The 22,770-nt window shown below is 38.3% G+C and overlaps 1 protein-coding gene across 1 annotated transcript; it reads left to right on the forward strand.

Annotated features, from left to right (window-relative positions):
- Positions 1-380: 380 nt before the first annotated feature.
- Positions 381-19,649, forward strand: PARD6B (par-6 family cell polarity regulator beta). The gene is made up of 3 exons (XM_075019297.1): positions 381-675; positions 5,579-5,801; positions 14,901-19,649. The coding sequence occupies exons 1-3, from the start codon at positions 610-612 to the stop codon at positions 15,725-15,727; spliced, it is 1,116 nt and encodes a 371-aa protein (XP_074875398.1). The 5' UTR covers positions 381-609; the 3' UTR covers positions 15,728-19,649.
- Positions 19,650-22,770: the final 3,121 nt, after the last annotated feature.

Genomic DNA, 22,770 nt, shown 5'->3' on the forward strand with positions numbered 1-22,770 from the left:
CCAGACCCGGGCTGCTCCAGGGCAAAGGTTGCCGAGACACATCCCGCACCTGCTCCCTAGAGGAGAAGGAAGGAAAAAAAAAAAAAAAAAAGACTTCCTCATCCCACAACAGCCCCTCCTCCTTCTCCTCACCCGCGCCGGGCGGCCGCCTCCATCTTGGAACCCCGCCGAGCTCAGCCGCAGGTGCGCAGCCCCCCCGCCTCTCCCCGGCCGGCGACTGCGCATGCTCGCCAGCGGCAGGTGCGCGGCCCCGCCCTCCGCCGGCCAGCGCCCCTCCCTGCGGCGCAGGCGCTGTGGCGGCGCAGCGCGGCTGCCCCGCCCCGCCCCGCCCCGCCCCGCCCCGCCCCCGCCGCTGGCCGCTGGCTCGGCGGCGCGGCAGGTGCCAGGAGCCGCCGTGGCCCCGCCCACTCCCCCCTGTCTGAGGGCGGAGGCGTCGGGGCGGCAGGAGCCGGCGGAGCGGCCGCGGTTGCCGGGGGCTAGTTGGCTTCGGGCCGCGCCGCTCGCCATCCCCTTCCGCCTCTCTCCCCCTTTCCCGCAGCGCGCTCGGGGGCACCCGGGGGAGAGAAAGAGAGAGAGAAGGGGGAGAGGAGACACCGACCCTCCGGCGGCATGAACCGGCCTCACCGCGGGGCGGCGGGCAGCCGGGGCCTGGGCACCATGGAGGTGAAGAGTAAGGTGGGTGCTGGCCACCGCGCCTGAGGGCCGCGGGCGGCGGCGAGGCGGGGAAGAGAGCCGGCCCGGCCCGGCCTGGCCCGGCCTTGCCCTGCGGGGGCGTCTGGTGGTAGCGTCGCTGTGGAGAAGAGCGGTGAGAAGCGGGGGAGGGCGGCGGAGGGGACGGGAGGCAGGGAGAGCTGCTGACTCACCTGCCGGAGGTGGTACCGGGGGCGAGGGGCCGGCGTCCGCCGGTGCACGGCCCCGGTGTCGCTTGGGAGCCCCGCAGGCCGCCGGGCTGAGGGAGGCGGCGGTGGTCGCCGGGCTGCGGCTGGCGACGGGCTCCCTTCCCCGGCTGCCGGACCCCCGCGCCAGCCGGCTGCCCCCGGTGTCCTCGGGCTGCGGGGCTGTTACAAGGGTTCGGTGGTGGTGTCGCTTACTGGGTGCGCTGTCTGCGGGGGGCGGGGGGGGGGGGAATATAGTATTTTTGAAGAGTTTTACGAAAACAGGTTAGTGGAGTTGGCCCCTTCGTTTCTGCGTAGGCTAAAAAACCTCCGGAGGGGTAGATGTTTGGGATATCTGGGCCAAAAGAGATACTTGGGAGTTAGGATTCAAACTCCAAAACCTGTTCTTTGTCTGAATTAGAAAAAGAGTACATTCGTTTAACTTAGCGACCGTTTTTGTACTTTTGTGTGTGTGTGTGTTTAGCTTAACGACTATGTGTTTCTGTACTTGTTTTTGGTGGGGTAGAGCATAGCTTGTGTTACTTGGTAGCGGTAAGCCCTGGCTAACTTACCTGAAAGTAGAGCTTGCCATCTTTTAGAGGCTATCTGAGGATTTTACGCTGGCAATTGCTTTATGAGTGCGTATCCATATGTTACGGCTTATACCAAGAGTTTCTTGTTGTCAAAGGTTTGCACAATTCTGTAAATTCTCTCATGGGTGTATCTGCATCTGTTCTTCCTATTGTTATTTTTTTCATGTGCTGGTTAGACAAAGTCTTGCTGACAAAAACTTGATGTTCTGAAAGAAATTAGGTTTTTGTTCTGGTTTGGACTTGTAGTATTTTGTTGACATGTCATTCTGCAGTTAACAGCTGTAGAAGTGTTGGATGTGCAGTATTAGGTGGAGTGTCAACCTATTAGTTAAATAAATGTGTGTAACTTGAGTTAAAATCCCCTTTTCATTGTCTAAGCAAATTGCAAGCCTACCTACATGGGAATGTATTTCTTCCATTGGTAGAAAAATGTCTCTTGTAGGCTTTTTTAAACTGGTCTACAGTGTGTTGTCTATATTCTGTACCTTCCTTTCCTGCTTATCAAGTGTTACAGCAGCAGTATAGGTGAAGCAGTCATGACTTGTGGTGTTGTGTGGGTTTTTTTAAGGATAACATAGTGCTGAAACTTCTAGAAAACTTATGGTTGGTCTCTATAGCTTGAATGATGATGATTTTCTTTGAAGTGTTAAATTAACTTTCATGTGGACAAAACCAGAAAGCACAGGAATAGCTCGTAGCTATGACTTCAAATACTGGTTAAGCATAGCTGTTACTATGGTTGGTGAAGTCTTTTTTTATTTATGTTCTTGCAAGATTTAAAACAATACATACAATGTGTTTATAAACAAAATACTTGTTGCTTCAACCCAGAACTCTAGGCTTACTATTCTCCCACTGTGTGTGTTTCCTTGATTTAAAATGTATCTAGGGATCACCTGTGTGATGTGTTCTTTTGGTCTTTGTACAGAGAAGTGTAGAAGTTCTAATGAATAGGGACTCTCTCTTAAGTGCATATTATGAAGCAGGTTTCAAGGCATTCCTAGAACTACTTGTTGCTAATGCATTATTTAACAGCACCTTGATTTAATATAGCATAGGAGTCATCTTCCTTTTATGAAAAGAATAAATTCTAAAGAGAAAGAAAAAAGGCTTGTGTGGGAGGCAGAAGAGACCATTACTGTGGAGTGGTCTAGGCTTTGAAGGCTAATCAGCGATGTACAGCTCTTTATTTAGATACTCCAAATCAATAATTGTGTCCCAACTGACAAAAGCTGTGCCAGCACAGCCCAACTGTAGTTGCAGTTATATGAGCAAAATCCTTTTGTTAGTCTAGTTTATTCAATTTGGGTAACTGGTCTGAACTTGCCCTGGGGAATCCCCATAGTATATTAATTCCAGTTAGCTCTTCTTCTTGTCATAGAAAATAAAACTTTATACCCCAAACTAGAGCTCCTGGTGATGGTATGAAAACCCCAAAATAAAATTCTAGTTCTCTAGATGTAAAATTTACGTCTGTCTTATGACTTAGACTTATGACTTAGAATAGTATTTTTTTTCAGAATGAAATCCAATATGCTGATAAGACAGATATGGTTACTGTAGTTCATGTTCTATTGTTGCTGGAGGCTTACAGTATAGCAGCAGTATGCTGTGTTACAGAGGACTTAAAGATGTTTCTCATAAGTAAGTCTTACTTAAGTGAGTATCTCTAGCAACTTCTGGCTGACATAGCTTGTACTGTGTTTTCCCGGATGAGTTACCAGTGTAACAGCATGCAATTGTAAAGAGCTCAGGTGGCAAGAAGACTTCTCTTCTTAAGTTAGTCTCTTCCAGTCTTTCATCTCCTCTAAACTTCTATTTAATCGAATGGAGCACAACATTTTATATAAAATGAAAACATTTCAGGGGGTCAAAATAAACTATGAAATTGCAGTTTTACTTTTGTCTTTTATTTGCTTTATAATAATATTGAGCATATGGCAAACTGTGTTAGGAAACAATGGCCACATTATTAGTCTCTTGGTGTTTGCACCAACTATGTATAAAGCAACGTGGAAAAAGTGAAAATCAAACATTTGAAAATCTGGCCCTTTGTATGCTTGCTGCAATAAGATTTATCATTAACTCCAAATTGACAGTAAGGTTGTTGGCTTTTTAAACTTTTATTACTGAATTATGTTTAAACTATGTAGTCTTTCGAAGCCAAACAATTGAAATTGATGCAGTGCGTGGACAATTCCTGTGGCATTCATACTTCACATAGCTGAAGAAAGATATGTGACACAGGATAAAGTCTTTAGCTGACGTCATGATTAAGTGTGCTGCTTCTGATGTGATGGGAGTTCCTCCTGCAGGCTTGTCTTTGCTTTGCTTCTAAGCAGGTATGAATCATCCCTTATGCCTTATTGTTAGTTAATGTAACTGTAATTGGAGTATTTCTAGAAGAGGAATGTTCCCAGATAATTCCTTTATTTGAAACTTTCGGAGGAAGGTGGGGTGTTGGAAGGTGTAGCTTGTTTTGCTATGCTGTGTTTGAGTTAGCACGGTGTTAATGTGCCAACAACGGGGTCCTTGTCTCCTTATTTTCATTCTTTTGTTTGTATGTGAGAACTCTAAAGCTTTTATTCTCTGAAAGCTTGTAATCAAATGTGAGATAATGGTTGGTCTGGAGGCTTGGTAATAAAGTGCAGCTTCACATCTACTGTGTGTAACACATACCCAAGTATGTGATACTGAGGCTCAAACTTTCAGTCAGTGAGTGTTTTGTTCCATGTGCCCTTCTGTTCTGCTTAAAACTAAACTTGCTAAAGAAATTACGTTCACTGTAGGTCAGCAATAGAATTCACAAAAAATGCCACCAATTGACTTTCTTCTATTTTTTAACGATTAGTTTATTACCCTTTTAATTCAAACACAAGCTGGTCTGCTTTTAGTAACCTGGCTGCTTCTATCTCTTATTTCCTTTTAGCATCTTTGGTATGTTGTGTCTGCCTGATATGGAGGTTTTGGAGTAATTTTTTTATCCAATATTCTGTTTCTTTTGGGTCCTGCCCGTGCTGGGCAGAACACTAACTTTACCAGTTATGCATGCTAAAATTACAATTTGTCTAGACTACATCAAATGCTTACTCTTTTATTTGTGCCTGGTTTAGTCTTATGCCTACCACCACTGAATCATTGCTAGCATTGTTTTTTAATAAGTGTTATATAGGTGATTTAGGAGGCTGAAGCTCAAGTGGAGTAGGGAGATGGATTTTTTTTGTTGAGTGATCATACCAACTAAATGGAAATCCTACTGCTGACAGTACAGTGTCAGTGATTAAACAGTTTTTTGCATATCTTCTGAATCTTGTCTCTTTTATACCCTGGATACAACCACATTTTAGAAGACTATGCGATCAAGATTTGAGTCTTGATCGTGCAGGGAAATCTTCTGAATGTTCTTAAGGAGTAGTGGCTGGTTGCCTCCTTCATATATCTCTTTAGGTAAGAGCAGAATTGACTGAGATCAGCTCACTAAAGCTTTACTGCACATAGTCTGTACTGAAAAGCAGCAGACGTTCTTTGTAGTCTTCGGGTCCAAGTGTTTGTTTCATTTCTTGTCCAAACAACTGCGAATCCAAAAAATAGTCATGCGTAGGCTAACCATAGCTGCGTAACAATCTATACATACTGTTCTAAAGTGCACTGAAATTTGTTTGAAAAAGTTCCAGGTAGTCACATACCATAGGAAGTTAATCATCATCTTGTTTTTAAGCCACCAACATCAATGCTGGGTATGAATTCTGTCCCTTACCAAGAGCATGGCTGTTTCATAAGCATGTAAGAATCTGCAATTATTCTTGCTCTAGTTTGTCACTTTAACATTAAACTCCTGTATTAGTGAATGCTTTGACCTAAACGGAACAATGAAAACAACTTTTGCATATTCAAAAGTACATGTTTTATCAAGATCAAAAATACTTATAACTTTGGGGGGGGGGACCTAAACCAGTTTAAACTGACCTTTTTATGCCACTTCAAAATTATTGGTGGTAGTTTTTAGTGCACTTTCAATTCCATGACATTTCTGGTTTAACATTCAAATCATTCTATTGCTTGAGCATGTTAGATTTCCATATTAATGATGTAAGATATATTTTGTTGTAGTTTGGAGCAGAATTTCGACGATTTTCTCTGGAGAGATCCAAACCTGGAAAGTTTGAGGAGTTCTACGGATTATTGCAGCATGTGCACAAGATACCAAACGTTGATGTTCTAGTGGGATATACGGACATTCACGGAGACCTGCTGCCTATCAATAATGATGACAATTATCATAAAGCAGTTTCCACAGCCAATCCTTTACTCAGGATTTTTATTCAGAGAAAAGGTAAGTGCACTTGAAATCTGTGAATCATCTGTTTATCTAGTTTTACTGCGTTGCAGTAAACAGTGTGACGTATGGAGGAAAAAACCCTTCAGTCCTATTTCATCATGTTGAATTCCATAATAATTATGGATTATTAAAGGTATTCACAACTCATCTTTCTTGCAAGAGCTTCCTCGGGCAACCTATTTATACCTTGTGCTTTTTTGCTTGTTTTTACTTCAGTTAAAGTCAAGTTAAATCTCTAGCAAATGCTTCTTTCTGGTTTTGTGTAAACAAATGAAAATAAACTTTGAACCTCTAGGGTTTTCTGCTCTCTATGTTGGATGCCTTTCACTTAAAATTCCGATCTTGATCAGACAAGAAGAGAGGCCATTACAGGCTGGAAAGGAATCTTGGAAGTCTTATTACACGAAGTATTAAATGTCAGTATAAATTAAAGACTAACTTTGTAATATGCTACTCTTATCACACTTTCCTAATAAAACATTCTGAAACTTTCAAAATGACAAGCTTATTTCAGTTAGCAAACCTCAAATGTGAGTGCTGCTCAGTTTGTTGGTTTGCCTTTAAAAATAGCATGTGTTCTAGGCAAAAAATTCTGGTTGTCTTTTTCTAGGGTCTACTTTTGTTAGTGAAGGAAAAAAAATTGAAGTTGTATTTGTTCATGTTCAGGAGATTGTGTTCAGTATATGGAACTGAAGGGGAAGGGGGAATCTAATGATGTGATTTGCAATTGTGTTAATCCAGAGAAGTCAAGAAAACTTAATTTCTGTACTTGTTAGTTTTCTTCTTACTTGAATACTGGTGTGAGTATGCACGCATTTTGTGTGTATATATATGAACACATGCATGTGTGACTCCTGTCTTAATGGGGCAGTCAAGTGATTCAACTGATCTTTGAATAGCAGGCAGACTGCCTCTTGCTTTGCTGTTTTATAGAGATGTGCACTGTTTCTGGTTATTGCTAAGACAGGCTTATTTTTGTTAGAAAATACTTGGGCATCGGAAGCTTTTATCAACTTTCCCACTCCAAAAAATGAATAAGCTCCACAACAGCCTGATTAAAAAAACCCAATATTCAAAAACAGTGTGTCTGCTTGCCAGCTGCTGTGTTGCTGGCAAAATGTGTTTGTTTTGTGTTGAGGATAGTATAGTCTTTCTAGTAAGGCCTATGTTTTCAGTCCTGAATTGCCAAAGGAATGAACTATTTGCTCTAATAGAACCTAGAGGTAGAAAAGGTCTATGATTCCATTTAATCTCCTACAGTAGCCATATGACGAGAACAGATAAGCCACTTTGTCAGCCTGGGATTATTGAGTTTATATTTTAACACCATATGTTTTTAGATTGTTACTAGTGTTACATGTTTAATGCTGACTGTTACTAGTGTTACACTCGTAGCACCTTATACCTTCATTGTACCTTTATTTAAAGCATGATGGATTATTTCTTATTACTCTACTATGAGGAATTGGTAATAGAATTGATACAACGCACAGAACTAGAAATGACATTAGCCCACTTAGCTTTTCCTGCTAATCAATTATTGGCATGATAAACTTATGTAGAAAGTATCAGTTCTCGTAATCTTCTCTTTGAGACTAGTCTTCTGGCTGTAGTGTTTTAGGGAAAAAAGAACCCAGGCTGGCATCTGAGTCCAGCACTTCCAGCACTGTGCTTTGTTCTGAATTGGTTGCAACCACTTTGATCACTTCTGTTGATTAAATTGAGGCTTTGATTCCATTAGCATCTTTGCCATATATAAAACAGAGGTTTGTTTGACTGAAAATAAGGAAATAACTTGATTCTGTATTTTATTTGGGATAACTTGCCTGTAACTAAAGTTGAATCGCAGGTGTTAGAGATGTGCTGTAATTTGTGCAGCATATTTGTTTAGGTGTGATTAATCCGATTGCACAGATCTTTATTGGCTGTACCTTTGAAATTGAAAATCAAGTGTCTGAACAAATACCTGCTATTGGTGGGGCAGCTTTGATCTGTGTTGGAACTATAACTAATAAGTGACATAAGTTACTTTTCCACATGCAAGGCTTCTTGTGGCTTTCATACATTCTCTTAAATCACTGGAAAAATTTCTGAGGGTTTTCTAATGGAACTCTGCCTTTTTTGGATTTCCAGCAATAATAGTTGGGAATTTAAGATCTCTGGCAAAAAGCCACTGTGGGGAAGAGAGAAAGTTTTTGCTGTCTTAAAAGACAGGAAGTTTTATTATACTGTCTTACCTATTTAGAAGCTACATGCAATTTGTGGAAAGCTAACATAAGGTATGAGCAGAGTACAATAAAATCCAGGGTAAATAGTATTAACTTCTTAGTATATTGCATCCAAGGAACACCTTAAGGAGTTGAAATGGGAGCAACAAGATGCTTTTGCAATGTTATTAATACGTGACAATTGTAATAATGTGATTCTGAAATTTCAGAAGTTTTGTTATGCAAGAGTAAGCACTCTTTTTCTGTTCTGTTTGATTTTTACTCCTGATTTATGAAAGCTAGAAAGTTGTCTGTCCTAAGCATTTATTTGTATTCGTTAATGTGGTAAGAAACCTAGAGATCCTGTAATGAAATGAAAGCAAATCACATTATTCCTCTTAGACTCTTCTAATTGTATTTCACTAAATTACTTTAAAATATTTTAAACTGCTCCAGTACTAAATCTAAACTGGACCTTCATAGTGCACAAGTCAAGAATGGCTATCAGTTTGTTGAAAACGGTTGCTTATTGGAATTTCTGCAGTTTAACAGATTAACAGGTACTGTTGACATCTGGAATTTAAAGGTTAAAGTGATGTATCATGATTAAATCCAGATGTATGGGAGTCGCTTTGTCTGTGAGAAAAATCTTGCTGAAGATAAAATGGGGGGGGAAGATGACACATAGTCCGCACAGACCCTGAAGGACGGTTCGATGTGGGGGACTTTGCATTGTAAATACAAGAATAATAGAGATGATAACTTAATAAAAAATACATTTCATTATAATGTCCCTAAAACTCAACTTGCGGGATATTAAATTACAATATACAACTCATGCAAGTCCTCCATGTACATGGCTATATATAGTAAAAAGTGGGTTCTTTGGTTAATTCATTTGTGCCTCTTGAGATAGACTTTTTCATTCAGAAGCTTTATTTTAGTGAAAACTAAGAGGAGTTGGCTTTTTAAACAGCTCTCTATGGAATATCCTAGCTATTCTGAGTCCTCTTCCTAAAAACATAAGTTAGTTTCCTAAAACCATGTTTTGTTATAACTTGTGACTAAAGAGACAAGATTTGTTGGGGCTTATTTAAAAAAATGCTAAATTGTGTCTATATTCAAATGTACTAATGGTTCGGGGGTTCTGAAAATTTAATTCTTGAGGGGTAACTACATTGCATTGCAATTGGATCAGGAAAACATTTAAAATATGTCTTGAACAATGTTAAATTGAAACCAGATTTGGCATTTGTGGGCTCTTGTTTTAGATTTCATGTAATAAGTAAACACAGATTGGTGCCACCTTGAGCTTGAAACTGGTGGGGGAAAAATCATTCTTGCACTGTGCGGACGTTCTTAACACTATCTGTAGTTAACACCTTGTCCTTTGGCTTTATGCCAAAATATTTTCTGCTGCAGCTTTAAACTGATTAGCTAGGTGCCAGAACAAAGATACTTTTGTACTTGAGAGTATTGCTTCAGAAAATTTGTTTAGCAGTGGAAGAGAGGTTAAACAGAGTCATGCTGCTTAGCTGAGATTTGCAGAGGTAAGTTTCCATCAACCTTTCACTATTTCTTTTTTCCCACAAATTATGTAACTTTAGCTGTATATCTTAAGGTTTGTGCTACTTTGGGGTTTTTAGACTAAGACTAGTTACAATGCAAAACAACTATCCTCTGGTGCTCTATAGTTTCTTAAATGTTTTGACATATGACTTGCAATTTTGGGATGCTTTTACTTCAATATGTCATGATAAGAAGCAAGTTTCTAAAAGCAAAAGCACCAGTTCAGTGTTAAGATTTGTGACTGTATATGTTTTCTGAAAGACTTTTAAAGTTCATGTCTCTTCCAGTAAATGTTTTTTAATCTTAGTTTTTGTTTAAAAAGCACTTTTGAATCTGTTAATTCACATACAGATATATTGACATAATATTTCTTTAAAAGCCAGTCCTTTTGCAACTGATCTTCATGTTTCTTTACTGAGAAATTTGATTTGGACAAAAGTTTTAAGCCTTACCAGCTGGTAGTTGTGGGAAGGCAGGTTGGGTGATGATTTTTGTGAACTCGCTGTTCTTGTCAGGGAAGGAAGTTGTGAAAAGCCATGTGAATAGTTCTAGGTCTAACTGTTGGGTAAAGAGCACAACCTTACTGTGATCATTTGCAGGACACAATAAATCTACTTCTTGGATGTAATAAATATGTATATGTTTGTGTAGTACATGCCAAATTCACCATATAGGCACAGAAGGCCTGAGTGGCAGGAAAGGGATCCTGGTATGTGGCCTGCTATGCAGGTGAAGAAGCTTTACAGCCCCCTGTGACAAGCTGGGAATGTCAAATATGATACACATTTAATATGACAATGTGTAAAATGCCAGATACTCTGTCTGATTCTTTGACAAGAATCTAAATGTGTGCACTTTGAATTTAAGGGGAAAAAAAAACAAAACCAAACTGAATACCTTTTAAAGTTGCAATGCATGTGGAAGAGCACTTGTAAGAACATCAATTCTGACAATGTTTTGATAGCCTGTTTTCCTATGTACTGTTTCTAAACCAACTCTTGTAATGAAAGCGTAGAAACCTAGTGCTTCACTGGTACAAATATATAAATAAAATATATAAATTAGTACCTATATCCTAGAGTTTTCACCAGCAACTTGCACGTTAGCACAAATAAACTGTGCATGTGCAATTTTCCTATCTTATTTAGATGAGCTTACTCTTAAAAAAAAAAAAAGCATAATATGGCTTAAGCTCTGAACAATATGGAACTAATCAGTCGAAATGCTTCCAACTTACTCATTGGCTCTCTGGAGAACTTCCCAAAGAACAGAGCTCTTCTGGAGCAATGGGGTGTTAAATGTCTGGAAACATGTGTCACCACTACAAACCAAAAAAGTGAAGCTTTTTAAATGAGGCAAAATGACACTTCTTGTCCATGCAATATCTCTCTGGTCCTTGGAATACTTTAGTCTTGTTGAATTTACCATTGATTGTGCAGCCGTAAAACTAGAATTCTAAAGTATCAGACATCTACACTACTTAGACATGCACTGCACAAAAAAAGTTTTTACGTAGTTTTTGATATCACTAAGATGCATACCAGCTGCTGGTGGGGAAGGGGAAAATCCATAACCTAAAAAAATAACCTTTGCACTCATTAACATTCTTAATTCTCATATTCAAGTAACTGTTGTCTATTGTTTGTCTAAAATCTTCACCTATACTATCACTTTTCTTGCTGTCATTGTGTTACTTTGTATTCAACACTAAAAGATATTTAAAGCAAGGTCCTTCCCTCTAGTATCTTATTTCACAATTGCCCTTTCCAAGTTGTTTTGTAAGTGATTGTAGTTCCAAATAAAAAAAGAGAAGCTATTGCAACTCATTGAATTGCAAAAATCCTCCCAATGTAACGACTTGATGTCTAACTTAAAACTGGTTGGATGGGTTGTCAGTAGAGATAAGGGCAAAACTTCTCACACTTTTTTCTTTGATCATAAATTTGAAGCAAACGTTAAAAGAATTCTTCCATGTTGTCTGAAAAATCAGCATGTTAGTCTTCAGCAATGGAGTACAGGATTTTTAATGGCTGATCTTCAGTCAGTTAGATATCCCAAAATGCGTTTTACAGAGAAAATGGTAAGTTTGCGTTTTTGGACGTGTGTTATGCTCCAGACATAGTCCACCTGTTATATGCTTTGGTTTGGGCGGTTGGATTGTTTTTTAATCAACTCACTTTTCAATACAACTGACAACACTCTTAGGCATCTGAAGAACAGATTTTAGGCTATTTCTAAAGTTGTCTTGCTTGATGTTGACATCTAATGTTATTTTAATTTAACCTTAAATTACAATTTTTTTTCTCCTTAACCTCTTTTGCTGAAGAACAATAGTAATTCCATGCTTTTCTGAGAGAACCTTTCAGATGTCACAATAAAATAAAAATTATTTCCTGTATTCACAATCATCTGATGTTCTCAAGCATAGCTAGTGTAGATTCTTGTGCTTGCATTTACTTTCCTACTCTTCCTTGTACAATTCCTAGAATTATAGAACAGCCCAGGTTGGAAGGAGCCTCAAAAGATCATCTGACCCAACCTTTTATGGGAAAGGGAGCCTAGATGAGATTATCTAGCACCCTGTCCAATTGCATCTTGAAAACCTCTAGTGATGAGCACTCCAATGCGTTCCTGTGGAGGTTCTTCTAGTGATGGATTGTTCTCACTGAAAAAAAAAAAAGAAAAAAAAGACTGACTTACATTGAGATGAAACCTTTCACAGTACAACATATAGCCATTGCCCTGTCTTCTCCATGGGTCTTTGTCCTCTTGACAGCCACCCTTTAAGTACTGGAATGAAAATAACTGGTGTGGTTCCCCCAAGCTTTTTCTTTTTCAGAGAGAAAACACCTTACTCCTTCAGTCTTTCCTCATAGGGCAAGTTCTCCAGCCCTTTGATCGTATTCGTGGCCTTCCTTTGGACCCTTTCCAGTCTGTCTACGTCTTTCTTGAATTGTGAGGACCAGCACTAGACACAGTACTCCAGGTGCAGCCTGGCAAGCGCTGAGTAGTGGGTTGATCACATCTCTATCTCTGCTAGTGATGCCCCTGCAGATGCAGCCCAGGGGTCCAGTTTGCCTTTGCTACAGCAGCACACTGCTGAATCATGTTCAGCTTGTCCACCAGGACTCCCAGATCCCTTTCAGCAAGCTGCTTCCCATCCACACAGGTTACAGCCTGTACTGGGCTCTTTGGTTATCTTATCCCAGGTGCAGGACTTTGCACTTGTATTTGTAAAACTTCACACTGTTCTTACTGGCCCAGTCCTTGATTTAGCTTCATTTTTACCTGCTGATCCTAAGCCATCAGGGAGGCAGATTTTGCAGAGGCTGTCTCGGTGAGTGAAATGGGAGAGAAAAGTCCCTAGGGTGCTGTCAATATGCACTTTCTCACATGAAGTGAGAGCAGTGTGGGTTGTCTGTGCTAAATTAACACATGAGGAAGAATTTGTGTTAGTGCTGCCTTTGTTCATTTAGTAACTCCAGTCTGGATGGAAAGATGGCCAAATCTGAGAAACAGCAGAAGTAAAAATTAACTATGCAAGGTGGATATAATATTCTACAGAGGCATCCATGTCCTCCCAAAGTAACTGAGATTTGTCACAAAAGCAACTCCAGAGTATAGTATGGCTGTGTAGACTTAGCTGTCTTCAGAAATAGTTCCCGTTTGCGTCAAATTGTTGAACAACTTTATCTGTAAACTTTACTCTAAAGCAAAAGATGTTCTGTCTTTAGCAAACAGCTCTGTCTCCCTTAAGGTATGATTATTTTTTTAAACAAAAAAAAATTAAGACATTTAAATGAGGTCATCATCGGGACACTTTTTTAACCATGTTGATGAACTATTTTATTACTCCTGTGTACACACAACATATGAGTTTATAATAAATCCCTTTGGGTTTTTTGTCGGCTAACTTAAATTTGTTTCTTTTCCTATTGTCCTTTATCTTTTAGAATACTAAGTCCAAGGCTGCCTTAGTAGACCTATCTTTTTATTCTTAAAAAAACTCTTCTTGTTTTCAGCAGCCCTAATGTCTGGGGAAGGGAAGAGTTAGTATTACGTGCTGGAATATTGTTGGACTATTGTTTCAAAACTACTTTCTCTGTTCTGTTTTGCTTAAAGCATCTGAAGAGTCCAAATATAATTGGTACATGTCCATATATCTTCATCTTAGCCTAGTGAAAAAAAAATCTTCTGGCTTACCGATTCTCACAGTGTACTTTTTTCATCAGTAATTGACAGCTTTCTGGAAATTTCACACTAGGATAGCATTTCCACAGTTATTTCAATTCACAGATTGAAATGTATACCAATTCTTTAACTTTCTTGGTTGTACCAATGGCATCTTAATGTAATAATACAAAGAAATCCCAACTTCTCTGAGTCCCAGGGTTAGTGCAAAACAGTTCTGCTTTGTTATTTTTTTATCCACTGCAGGGAAAAAAAAAATAATCTATGCAACATTGCAAAAATACAAGTGTAAAATCTGAGGAAGCTCAGATCTGAATGTGTTTTGGTTCATTGTTTTTGGAGAGTTACTGCATATTAAAAAGAAAAATGGAAGCTTCCTTTGGTAAATAGGCATTTCAGACATCAGAATTGCTTCCGCAGAACATGTTTTCTCTTCCATTAGAAGTATTTGTATGACTTGCATATGTTTTCTTTTTTAAAATTCTAAGCCATTTGCATACTTCTGTATCAAATTGTGGCAGTTACAGCATTGCCTGTAGGAACAGTTTTGCTTGAAGTAATTGTATGCAGGATCTCTTTGTTTCTGCTCCACAGCCATTTTACCTACATTGCATGGGGGCAGGGAAGAGAGTGCAGAATGGAATAAGCTTTCTGGAGTTTGAATCCAGGTCACTTGGCTAGCTTCCAGGAACTAGGCAATAATAGGCACACTGGCTGCTTTCCCTTTTTCATTCTTTCTTTTCCAATGATCTGAAACCTGAGGAGAGAAAACTAACAAGTGGAATTACTCTGAATAAAATTAAAATGTTTCTAGGAATGTACTCACTCTTTCCATTCTAACCTTTCTCTCAAGCAGCCATAGTTCTTTGTGTCTCTACTGCTGCTAACTTGCTTTAATTTTTTTGTGTACTATCTTTCCTTCGGTAGAAGGAAACCAAAAGTATTACAAACTTTGATGAATCTCATAACATTAAAGCTTTTGTTTCATGTGTAGAGAGAAATGTTTCTACTGTAGCAAGCCAGACACCTAGATTAGGTATTTCATTCTGCTAACCCAAAACATGATAGTAATGCGATATGGACCACGTATAAAGTGATCTAATCATCAATGTGCTATGTCTTACAGAAGATGCAGACTACAGTGCCTTTGGTACGGATACTATGACAAGGAAGAAAAATGTCTTATCAAATGTGTTACGTCCAGATAATCACAAGAAGAAACCACACATTGTCATTAGCATGCCACAAGACTTCAGACCAGTGTCTTCTATTATAGATGTAGATATTCTTCCTGAAACCCATCGTAGGGTACGACTTTACAAATACGGAACTGACAAACCCCTTGGATTCTATATACGAGATGGCTCTAGTGTCAGAGTAACACCACATGGATTAGAGAAAGTTCCGGGGATTTTCATATCTAGGCTTGTCCCCGGAGGTCTGGCTCAAAGCACAGGCTTACTGGCTGTCAATGATGAAGTACTGGAGGTGAATGGAATAGAGGTTTCAGGAAAAAGCCTTGATCAGGTTACAGACATGATGATTGCAAACAGCCGTAACCTGATCATTACAGTAAGACCAGCAAATCAGAGAAATAATGTTGTGAGGAACAGTCGGACTTCTGGCAGCTCTGGTCAGTCTACTGAATCTAGCCTTCCAAGTAGCACACCAAATATTTTAGCAAATTTCTTGCAAGGAGAAGAGGAGAGTGATGAAGAGGACATTATTATTGAAGATAGTGGTGAGCCACAGCAGATTCCAAAAGCCGCACCTACCAGCGAAAGCCTAGAATCGTTGACGCAAATTGAACTCCATGAGTCAACGCAAAATGGATTCCTTCCTTCCAATGAGATGAACTTGAATCATTCAGCAGGCAGCATTAGCATGGAATATGAAGTACAAGATCCAGACCCTAAGTCATTAGAAGAAGATGGAACTATAATAACACTATGAAATTACGTTGGTGTACTTTGTATTAAGTAAGGATGCCATACATGTTTTAATTTGGCTTAATATGTAATACATTTTATACCTCTCCATCTACTGAGCACTGCAGTTAGATTAAAAGGAAGGAAAAAAGTAAATACAAGAAGTTCAAAATTATGTAAGTTGACTAACTTCAGTTAATTCTACACTTGAGTGTAAATACTTCACAAAGATGGAAGATAATTGATAAATGACTGAAATTGGATGAGGAAAATTCAAATTGAAAATGAAGGATAGCTAAGAGATGGCTGTGAGCTTTCTTTTAAAGGTACTTGATTTTTATTATTATTTTTTTTTAAATGCAGAATACTACTGGTTCTATAGAAGTAAACTTCCATTATTGTGTGAGGTTGACTATCTAATGTACTGTGGTTTCATGTTCATCTGAAGTGCTGCTTACATGTGATGGAGCTGCTTTAGCCACTTCATTCCTGTTCGGGGCTGCTGTTTAGCTGGTAGAGCTGTTTCTGTGGCTCTGTGTATGAGGAAACCGAAAAATAAGCAGGAGGTGGGGTGGGAAGAGATGTTGGTGGTTGCTCCAGTTTCCTGACTGACATATTGAGCAACAGGGATATATGATAGTGGTCAGCAACTTGACAATGGTCAGGGTTTGAAGGTGTGGGCTTCTGAAGTTGACTGTTCCTTTGTAAGTGAGTGTGCAACCACAGGTTCGTTAGTTATGCACCTTTACTGTTTTTAATGGCCAGGTAAGCTTACTTTTAATGACTATGATTTTGAAATTCAAATGTGAAAGTCTTAACACTTAACGCATCAAAGACCTGTTCTCGTTTTAGTTTGTAATATTTAAGGATATCATTGTATTTAGTTGCTAATCCCAGTAAATTTCAAAGAAATCAAATGTTAACTTAATGCTATGGAAATAAAATAACATAATCTGTTAAAATCGCAGTCCTAGTAGAGGCTGTAAAGGTTTCTACTAGCAAAAGTTTGTTGTAGTCAGTCTGAACTATGTAAAAAGTTACTTTCTTCAAACCTGAACAAGTTAGAACAGCTTAAATTAAATCCCTGGATTTAAAAAAAGTTTTAAATCAGAATAAGGCTTTACTAGAACTTGCTTGAGCCATGTGATATTAAATTATTCATTATAATGAACTAAACTGTAAATGCTGATCTTTTTACATACCACTGGCTGGGTGTTTAGAATATTATGAAGTTGCTATATGTAAAACAAAATACTGTTGACAAGTCCTGATACTGCAAGTGCTAAGTATGCATGTAATCAGCTGCAAACTTACTCGAAGAATTGCAAGGAGAGGCTTCTAGCATTATTTTCCCCTTTCCTCTCTTAGTTATCTCCTGCTTTACCACTTCAGCACTCAGTTCCCAGCCTGACCCTTCTCTGGGAACATAAGTTGTGGTGGGAAAATGAGATGGGGACTAATAGGACTGGGGAGAAGGATGGGATGGAGCTTCTCACCAGGGATCCAGTAGTCTATGTCAACCTCTGAGAAAGAAGTAGGATGCTACCAGTTCTGTACTGTGGTACTGTGCTTACCAGACCCAGTAGTCTAGGTTCTTGGAAGCATGTTGTTTCTACCCTATGGGGAGATATGATGAGCAGGAAAGGAGACTAACCCCCTTTTTTTCCCCCTCAGTCTATCTTGAAGAAACATCTACCTCTGGTAACTTTACTAACAAGAGACTAGCTGTGAGTTTAATGTTAAGGCATCTGTAAAAGTCTTTATAGGATATCAGAGGCTAAAACTGTTAAGATTTTTTTTTTTGTAATGATGTAAACAAAATTGCTTCAGAAATTACTGCTGTTTAATTTTACTAAATGCAAATTTTAAATTCGTGTCTCATGAGCAGTAGTATTTTCAAGCCTTCAATACCATTGGAGTTCAAGTCTCATAGATGTCAAGAAAGGTATTCGTGTTCCTTTTCATTTATGGAGAGTTAGCATAACAGACAATGGCACTCTGCAAATACAAGTTAGAGTTCTGCTTCATTGGATTTATTTATGGTTTCTTCAGTGTGCATACGGAGAGGCCCTGGTATCTTTTCCAACATGAACAAGAATTTTGAAGTGTTTTACTTATTTTGCTAATAATTATTAAAAATGAAGTAACCACATCCACTTAGTGTGAAATGAGGAAAATAAATGTTCATTCTGCAACATGTAGACTTCGAATATACATGTTTTCTATAAGTGCTGCTCTACACTTCCTTTATTTAAGGAAGATTGTTTACTTTAAAATGTCTTTTTTTTCTTTATCAAAACACTTTCCTTCCTGTATGAAATCATCAGTGGAGGGTGACTTTCATTTATTACGCTAGTTTGCACTTCTGTGCCTTTTGTTTACTTGAATGTATTGTGAATAATCAAAGGAATAAAGGCACTTGGATGAGAAATGAGGTCCACAGATACAGAAAATGAACTGGTAGTGCACTTAATACAGGTGTAATGTTTTCATTCAGTGGAAATACATTATGGGACTAATGTGGTACATTAGTATTTTGCAGCTTGGATAATAGTTTTGAGCTATTAACTTATACAGGACGGTTGAGTCTGAGAATGCTAGTGTTGCAAGGTAACTTATTGCTTAGGTATAAACACCCAAGGTTAGTGTGCTGCCAAACACTGTGTTACCTGATCTGTACTTATAACAGATGCATGAATATTTTTAATATATATGCCAGTATTAAGGACTTGTAGCAATTTAACTAGGGTCCTACTCTAAATTGCATGAGAATTCATCTCTTGGGACCTTTCCTGCAAACTGATTAATCTAAACGTAAGAGAATATTCTTTTTGACACACATCATGTTCTGTTTTACAGAAATTTGGTAACGTGTAGTAAAACAAAGCATTTGGGACTTGATAAAAACATTAAAGAATAAACTTAAAAATGGTTTTTTAAAACTGTGTATTTACAGTTACAATGACAGACTGCACAGCATGCAATTGCTTAATGCTGCAGTTACCATAAAGTTTCTAAAGTTCTTCCATATCTTACTAATGCGTACACTGTTAATTATGAAATATTTTTAAATTGTTACTTCAGGATGATCAATGGTTGATTATGAGTAGCTAAACTTAATTTTATATATAAATGATACTGGGGTTCAGTATAAGGTTTTTTAATAGTGCTGATATTGTTAGCCTTTCATTCACTACCTCCTAAATTTTTAACATCTTTACAATTTTCTCCCTGGAAGAAAATACTTAAAGGCTTGACTGTTTTATATAGATTTTATCTTTAGCTAAAAAAAAAAAAAAAAAAAATCCAAAACTGATAGTGAGGATGCGACGCATGATTGACAATATTACGCTGCTATTAATGTAATCTTTGTGTATTAAGTATCCTGTATATGTAAATTGTATTTTCAATCCAGATTTTATAAATTAATTTATAAGTATCCAAATTATTTCAAAATGGAATGAAAAACTAAAATTCCTTTGACTAGTGTTACATGTTGTGTACATGCACAGTGGGGGTACAAGTCATTCCTTACTTGTGACTGGGAGATTTAAGTGCACCTTAATAGGAGAAAGAACAAATTCTTAATACAATTAAGATGCATTTACTTTGAAGTTCTGCTATGGTACTGGATAAGTCAAGCCTAACTGTGAATCATATTTTTTTTCCACAGCTGAATTAAATGTAGGACAATGTTCTCACAAGCTGTCTTTAACATGTGTATTTTTGTGAATATTATGTATTTTCTAATTAAATTTTACTTGCAATGTGATTTTTACATGAATGAACTTGTTTAAAATGTCAAATATCAGTATTTTTCTTACAACTTTAATGTATAATGTACATTGGTATCTCACTGAATGAAGATTGATTTTACAAAATCAAGCTAGATGTAGTTGTATATTAGTCTTATATTTTTACAGACTGGAATAATAAATGGATATAGAAATAAAATGGTTTTTTCTCAATTACTTTGTCAGATAAGTAAAAATGAGGAAGAATGTATCTTCCTGTTCTCAAGTGTGAAAGTAGATGGGCTTTTTTTTTTTCCTTGGGCAGCTAAGTGGGTTCTGTTTTCATAGCAGTCTTAAACATTTGCCTGCACATGGAAAGTATGCAAGGGTTCAAACATTTGTCCCTCAGTCCTGTTGACTAACCTGTGATGTGCTTATTCCTACAGTAGCTGCAAATAATGAATCTTCATTGTATCGCTTGCCTGAGGACTCCTCATAGTAAAGTTTAGGTCATGAGGCCAGGGAGATGGCTCCTCATCCTCTGTCACTTTTGTCAAGTGCTGCTGGTGATGTGGAGGTTTTTGCTGGTACTGTAAGTATTTGGTATAACTGTCTGTATTAAAGTTTTAACGTGAACCCATTCCACTTGCAAATGTTTTCTCCCATATCTAATGCCTTGGAAGCCCTTGTAAACGTTTACCTAGTGACAAAAGACTTGAGTTTTGTTTAGCCCTTTTGTGTAGGGCCTTAGTGACTGCTGGTCTTGGGGCCAATCATATGACTTCTATTCTGTACCTTCCTTCATATACGCATGACTAGTTTAATTTTATGGTTCAGTACTTTTCATACTTGCCTACGTAGCTATGGGGAGGTGACAGAAAGACCGAGAACAGCATTACAGTATCTTAACACTGGTATGCAGCTGAGAGAAGCTAGTCCATTTCATCTGTGCACTTGAGTCTGAATGTCTTGTAGCTGGAAGGAATATCTTTACTTTGCACAGATCCTGACAGCTCACCCCTTTCCTAAAGGAATGGTGAAATTGGTATGGTATTCTTGAAATAGTGTGAGCTTTAAAAACTCATCCTGCCTGTATTAAAATTCAGCTGTAGTATTTTTCTAACTTCAGGACTTCTATCCAAGTGCGTAAGGCTCTGAAAATGGGAGAGATTCCAGATTACTGACTCTTCTTTAACATGTGAGTTGTTGTGGGAGCAAGTAACTTTCTAATATTGCAGATGAAATTTTTCAAGTATTGCATATTTTGAATAAAGTAGATACGAAAAATGAGGAGCAAAATCTGAAGGGTTGCAGACGTACTGCAAGATTAGACAATAAAACGGCAAACAACTTGGTGTAGATTTTGTGCATGTGTGGGGAAAAAAAATGTGTCTTAATTTTGCATATGTAATACTGAATGCCAAGCAGCCTTGCATCTCAGGAGCCTGTCCTCGGCTATGATAGTTCAGTGAAAACATCAGCCCCATACTTGCTAGCATTAAGAACCAAACTGTGTTAGGAAAGGAGTAAAAGACAAAACTGATAACATAATGTTACTGTATAAAACTATGGTTCAGAAATGCTTTTAATATAACGTGCAGTTCTAATTGCTTATTTTCAGAAAGGATACCAGACTGAAAAAAAAAGTAATGTCATCTGCATTATAGGATGTTTTTAGTATAACAAAACTGAGTAGTAGAGGACCAATCAGCCTGAAAAAGATTGCAAAAACCAATAATGCTGTGTGTAAACAGTTTTGTATGAGGAAATTAAGTATCAATAGATGGATTGAAAAAGTGCAACTGAATATTATTTCCACTTACCAGCTTTGAGTTATTTGATTCATAGTGAATTTTATTTCTCTAAGAAGCCATTTTTAAGGAGGTCAAAAATATATTGAATCTAGAGGACACTAATTCATGTAAGGTATACTTCCACAGAATTAGTCTGGTGTTGACCCGAACTCTCTGCAAGTGCATCTCCTCCAGTGTCCCTTGGCTTGGGACGGACACCGAGTGTGTGGGGTACTTTCGCTGAGGCAGGATGTGGTCTTTCCAGCTAGAGTTCAGACTGTTTAGCTGGACTGTCTGTATCCATTAATGTTTTTGTGCCTTCCAGCAGGCTTCCTTGTATGAGAGAATTTGTCCTAAGTAAAATCCACCAAGAATCAAGGGGGTAGATTATTGCAGGAGCAAAGGCTAAGGAACATGTCCTCGGGAATGCATATATCTATGAGGATAAAGTAAGCTTGATGGGGCACTTTAGGCTGGACAAGAACTGAGAGAGTAGATTAATGCTAATTGACCTGGACTGAATCTGCAGTGGAGGTGCAGTACAGAAGCTAATCTGGGACACTTTAAGGGAATGAGAATAAAATGCATACTCATGCAGGTCAGCAACAGTATTTCTACAACACACTGTAATACGTACTGGTAGCTTTCCTAAACTAAGAAACTAATTGTAAAGGAAGACTGTAACTTTCCCTACTGCTGCCTCCTTGAGGAAGGAATGCAACTTTTAAATACCATGCAATAACATCTGCCCTTTAAATGACAGCAGTACTTAACTTTTTCAAGGTGATGAGCTCTTAATAAGGTGTTAGGACTTCAGTTATTTTATGAAATTGAAAATTCATGTATGGTTGCAGATACAAAGACTTTCTGGGATTTTCGTAAGTAATCAGTTTAAAATCCTCCTCTCCTTGGTACATCACCAAGAAAAAGATTTAGACTAGTGCTAAATACCCGTTTGAAGTTTTCTTGTTATCTTAAAACTAGCTGTGACATTCTAGTTTCAGACTTGCCTGAGTTACTTCTGAGGAATATGGGTTTCTTGCAATACAAGTATCAATATTCAGATACTATTATGTAGTAGTTGCAGGTAATGCTAGAGAGGAATAATCAGCTTCAAGGTAGCTTCAGAAATGGCTTCCAATACTAACATGAGGAAAAATGTGTTGGACTGTTAACAATATTGTTCTTGGATGCTGTAGAAGTATGCAAGAAATGGTACAGATGGTTCTTGGAGAGGTGAGATTGTAGCCAAGCTTTAAGAATTCAGACTCCTTGTGCAGCTATGATAGATGACTTGTGTACTTTCTCTCTCAAACAGGAGATAAATTTGTCTCTGAGGACTTAATGTAGTATGCTTGATTTTAAAAGTGCTTTGGAAATACAAAGCACAAAGCGATTTGAAGAAGTGCTGTGCTATTTAACCAGCATTTCTTACTACAGCAATTTAGAAGTGTTGCTAATAAGATATAATTTCCTGTCTTTCCAATTAACATTCCTTTCTACTTGAACTACCATTTTATTACCTGATAGTATAAGGAAAT

The sequence above is a fragment of the Buteo buteo genome, chromosome 2, assembly GCF_964188355.1.
Source record: "Buteo buteo chromosome 2, bButBut1.hap1.1, whole genome shotgun sequence".
NCBI classification, from domain to species: domain Eukaryota; kingdom Metazoa; phylum Chordata; class Aves; order Accipitriformes; family Accipitridae; genus Buteo; species Buteo buteo.